Source organism: Sardina pilchardus, chromosome 1 (assembly GCF_963854185.1).
Source record: "Sardina pilchardus chromosome 1, fSarPil1.1, whole genome shotgun sequence".
Lineage (NCBI taxonomy): Eukaryota > Metazoa > Chordata > Actinopteri > Clupeiformes > Clupeidae > Sardina > Sardina pilchardus.
The window spans coordinates 42,470,982-42,475,683 of record NC_084994.1 but is presented as its reverse complement, the minus strand read 5'-3'; the positions used below and the strand labels follow the sequence as shown (position 1 = coordinate 42,475,683).

The 4,702-nt window shown below is 41.3% G+C and overlaps 1 protein-coding gene across 1 annotated transcript; it reads right to left on the bottom strand.

The window, feature by feature from the left end:
- Positions 1–879: 879 nt before the first annotated feature.
- LOC134079059 (B-cell receptor CD22-like) lies at positions 880–4,127 on the bottom strand. The gene is made up of 5 exons (XM_062535230.1): positions 4,012–4,127; positions 3,069–3,109; positions 1,542–1,787; positions 1,136–1,399; positions 880–988 (listed from the first exon to the last, which is right to left on the bottom strand). The coding sequence occupies exons 1-5, from the start codon at positions 4,125–4,127 to the stop codon at positions 900–902; spliced, it is 756 nt and encodes a 251-aa protein (XP_062391214.1). The 3' UTR covers positions 880–899.
- Positions 4,128–4,702: the final 575 nt, after the last annotated feature.

Here is a 4,702-nt window from a genome sequence, read left to right as displayed (position 1 = left end):
GTAATGACTGTGAATGTTGGATACAGGTTGGTGTTAGGAATTGCTAATGCTGGATACAGGTTGGTGTTAGGAATGGCTGTGAATGTTGGATACAGGTTGGTGTTAGGAATTGCTAATGCTGGATACAGGTTGGTGTTAGGAATGGCTATGAATGCCGCTGTGAAAATGCCCACCTGGTGGCAGCACTCCCTCTGTGGAACTGGACTGAAGCAAAGGCAACGTCAAAGGTTTGAGGCTTCTGGACAGTGGCATATAGAGGCACTTCCTGTCTTTTGGAGCAATTGATCTGAACGCTGCCATACTGAACGTCGTCTTGATCATGCGTTGTCTCTCTCTGTGTGGGGTCAGAGGTCGTGGCTCTTGCTGTAACGGTGCTGTACAGGAGACCTGAGTCACTCTGGTCAGGAAAGAGAAAACATCATGTTATTATGAGTGATGCAGAAGTGAAGGTGCAGTAAGACTCAATGGTAACATGTAGGACACATCAGCGGGTATTTAAGGTTTGGATGCTGTCAGATCTTTCATTTAAGCTTTATATGCACAACAGACTAAACAACTTTGAGAGCAAAGCTCCTCACCTGCATGTTAGCATCTGTGATTCTTCCATCTGCTGTGATTTTAGCATTATTTTTCCTGTTTTGTTGAGAAGACAATATGCATTTGAAGCTGATGGTACTCACCTCAAGAAAGCATAATGCATTCACTAGAGAAAAAAATCCTTTCTATCTAAATTAATAAGTTAATGGTCTGAAGTTTAGAGATGATAAACTTCTTGAATTATTTCATTAATACTTTTCTGGTTTTTTTCCTGAAGTCATATCTATAGAAAACATATGCAGTTCTGAAAATACATAACATATTTATTTTTGCATGAAAAAGAGGAAGAACATTTCACAGAATCACCTCAAGCGCACAATTCCAAGTATCAGAGCAAGAATGATGAATATGGTGATACTAGCCATCAGTATCATAATAACAGCTTCTGGGCCTTTAGAGAGGGACGATGGAAGAAGTTTTTTATATATATAATAAACAATAATTACATGGAAAATAGTTAACTCTGTCTGAACAGAAACTGCCAAAGGTGTTATTGTAAAATGTGTAACTATTTGCATTTCCATTAAACTTCGCTGACCTTTAGAAGGAACTGCAGCATCAGCAGAGTTCTGAGAGCCAAGTTCATTCTGTGCCTCACAGTGGTAGAGTCCACTGGTATCAGAGGTCACATTGAAGCTGATGCTCTCCCCTGTGCCCCTAACAACAGATTCAGCTCCACTCTTCATATACCAGGTGTAGTTGTGCACTGGTGGGTTGGCATCACTGCTGCAGGTCAGAGTCACTGAACTGCCCTCTTCTGTTTTACCATGACTGATTGACAATGAGGTTTTCCTTGGTGAGTCTGTTAAAACACGTAAATAGCTGATGTATTATGACAAATGATTACATTTCAGTTGTGAATGATTGTACACATTTGTAATATCAAAAATATGTATTTGCACACAGTGCTCTGAACACATTTATAATCCACAGTAGCAACTTACATCTCACATTGAGGAAGACTGTTGAGGAGAGACTCTCATGTCCTCTAACAGCACAGGAGTAATTGCCTGTATCCTCACTGCTGACTGGGTTTAGATGTAGCTTGTTGTCTCTGGTCGTGTGATTGTTAAGATGCCCATTCTTGTACCAGATGAAGGTGGGGTTGGTCAGAATACAGGTTGTATTACAGGTGAGGGTCACTCTCTGTTCTTCTATCACTGCTTCAGGAGTTATGGACACCTGCAGAGCTGGAGAATGTAGAGACGTGTATTATGTTTAGGGAGAAACAGTGTTTTTAAAAAGCTAATCTTTTCAAATAGGGCTTACCTGTAACAGAGATGGTGACTCCAGGTAATCCAGAGAAACCCTGTCCGTGCCCTGTTATAAATCTGAAGGCGCACTCTCCAGAGTGTCTCTCTGTGATGTCTTTCAGTCTCAGAGTGCAACTATTCCTTTCAATTGCAAGATACTCTGTTTGGTTTTGATAGTCTTTATCCAAGCGTATAGGTGGATGGCTTGTTTTTTGATTGTTAAACCAGAATGTTGTGGTGACGTTTTGATCTCTGGGATGTTTGTAAATGCAGAAAATATCCTCAGATGAACCCTCCAATACACAGATGCTGTTAGATGAGTAGGTCACACCCCAACACTGTTCAGCTGGAGCACCTGCAGTCAGTTTGAAATATGAGTATTAAACACCATATTTATCAGTGTAAACATGTACATTACGACTGGTATTTTAAATGGCAAGTACGATATATGAAAAACTGCTAGTAGTAAAACAAGTAAAGCAATTGTTCTATTGATTCCTATTTGTTCTTCAGATCCAAGAATCTTTTGAACATGCATGTTCTATAGAGGTGTATTTATACACTACGCTGATCCTTTTCAGAGTACTTGTAAATATTTCTATTCTTACATTTTCTAAAGGACTGCAGTTGTATCTGTACTCACACACTGCAGGGGAGCGGTGACCTTCATGACCTCTCACTGCACAGGAGTAACTTCCCTCCTCTGAAGGTCTGGTTGAGTCCAGTAGTATGGAATCAGTGGTTTTGTTTTGTAGAGTCTCTCCATTCTTGTACCAGACATACTGAGAGCCCAAACTGCAGGAGGTGCTGCAGGTCACTTTAGTCTGATTCTGATTTCCTTCAACAGCATCCTCCTTCACCTCCAGCTCTGAGGGGTTAGAAATCATTATTGACTCAACTTTGGATATCACTCCCTTATCAGATGACAAAATAAATGTGCAGTATTTGGTAATCTGTACCTGTGACTGAGAGTGTAACAGCAGACCTGCCAGTTACCCAACTGCCGTGTACGGCTGTGTAAAACCGAAACTGGTAAATGCCAGAGTGATCATCAGTAAGGTTGTCTATTTCCAGGCTGCAGTCAGGATATCTAGAGTTGCTGTGTCCTCTGATTCTCCCTCTCTTCTCTTCATACCACTCTCCTCCCTTATAAAAAGAACCCGTTGGATACTCATATGTGCAGGGCAGGACCACTGATGCCCCTTTAAGACCACAGACTCGTGTAGAGGAGTAGCTCAAACTGTGTCCACACAGAAGACCTGAAACACAGTCACAATGATTTAAGAGTTAATACAAGAAATTTAACTGTAAACAGCTTTGTTTTTTGGCACCAATCAGATATCAGTTGCAAATTGGATTGTTTGCCAAATCTGCCAAGTAGACATGGTAAAATAACACTGTTAGCTTGTTAGCTTTCAAAAATAATACAGCTACAGAGGCCATATCACCCAAGCATATCATGAGAGTATTAGAATATGTCCACTTTACCTGGTAACCTCAGGAGAAGAGCTGCAGTCAACAGGTGCATGCTTTTAAAACACATTTCTTAAAACACACAATACACTATTATTACATTATTCACAGACATGTTCTCTGTCAGAACTAATCATAGTGTTCATTGTTATACTGTAAACACTCAGTGTGAAAGCACTATATAGGCCTACTGGAATTTAGTAACAATATACTCCTCAAAGCATAAAGGACACATTTGCTCTGATGTCACCAATACAACAGAACACAATTATACAAATGAAAGAGACAAAAATTACTTCTTTAAAGAGGAAAATGTTGACATGCTAGTGATAGCCATCAGGGCGTAGCCAGAGGGGTGGCTCCGGGTGGCACAGGCCACCCTTGAGATTCAATTGGCCACCCCAGGTGCCACCCCAAAATCCTAGTCTATTCGCCATTAACAGTCAAAGGCGAGACCTTTCTTGATGCACTTGCAGCACACTAGTTTGAAATATCAGGGTTCAGAAATATAAGCAATCTAGCAAACATGCTTGCAGTTAACAGAGAACAGCTGCTGTTCTCCAACAGCTTCATTGGTTGCCAGTCAAGTCACGCATCGCCTACAAGATCCTCCTGCTCACCTACCAATCTCTCCATGGACTCTCACCACAACACCTCACTGATCTCCTCCACCCCTACACTCAGTCACGCTCCCTGCGGTCCTCTGACAAGGACCTGCTGGCCATCCACCGCCCGCACCAGGTTGCAGACTTTTGGGGACAGGGCTTTTTCTGTCAATTTTCTGCCACACTCTGGAATACCCATGTTCACTCTGCCCTGTCCCTGCCCATATTCAGGCACTTTGCGTGTCTAATGTAGGCTACCTCACCATATTCGTTGCCCTAAACGCTAAATATATAGTGTGTATATATAGTTGGTCACAACATTATATATAGTTGGTCTCAACTTTATGTGAAATTATGGGTTCCAAAACCAGACCAGTTAAGAACCACTGGCAAAAAAAACATTTCACACTTCCCCTTTTGCTCAAATGGCCTAATTCCTGAACAGGTTTTGTTCAGAGCTGAAAATTAGCTGAAAACTGTATTTGACATTTTATACAATTACAGAGACATTTGATGTGAGAGTATGGTCTTTGTCCTTCTTTGTCCTTCAATTTATGAGTATGGTGCCTGGTGCATGGTTTTACTCATGCAAGTGTGCTAATTTAACAACTTGAGCCTGTTTCTGTTTATCTAGATGCCATCCTTGAATTAACCAGTACCCCACTAGGGCCACCCTTGTTACAATCTAGAATCGCCACTGTAGCCATAGGAGATGATCTTGTAAGAGAAGACACATTGTGTCAGAAAATGCTATAAACCACATGAAATATCCTT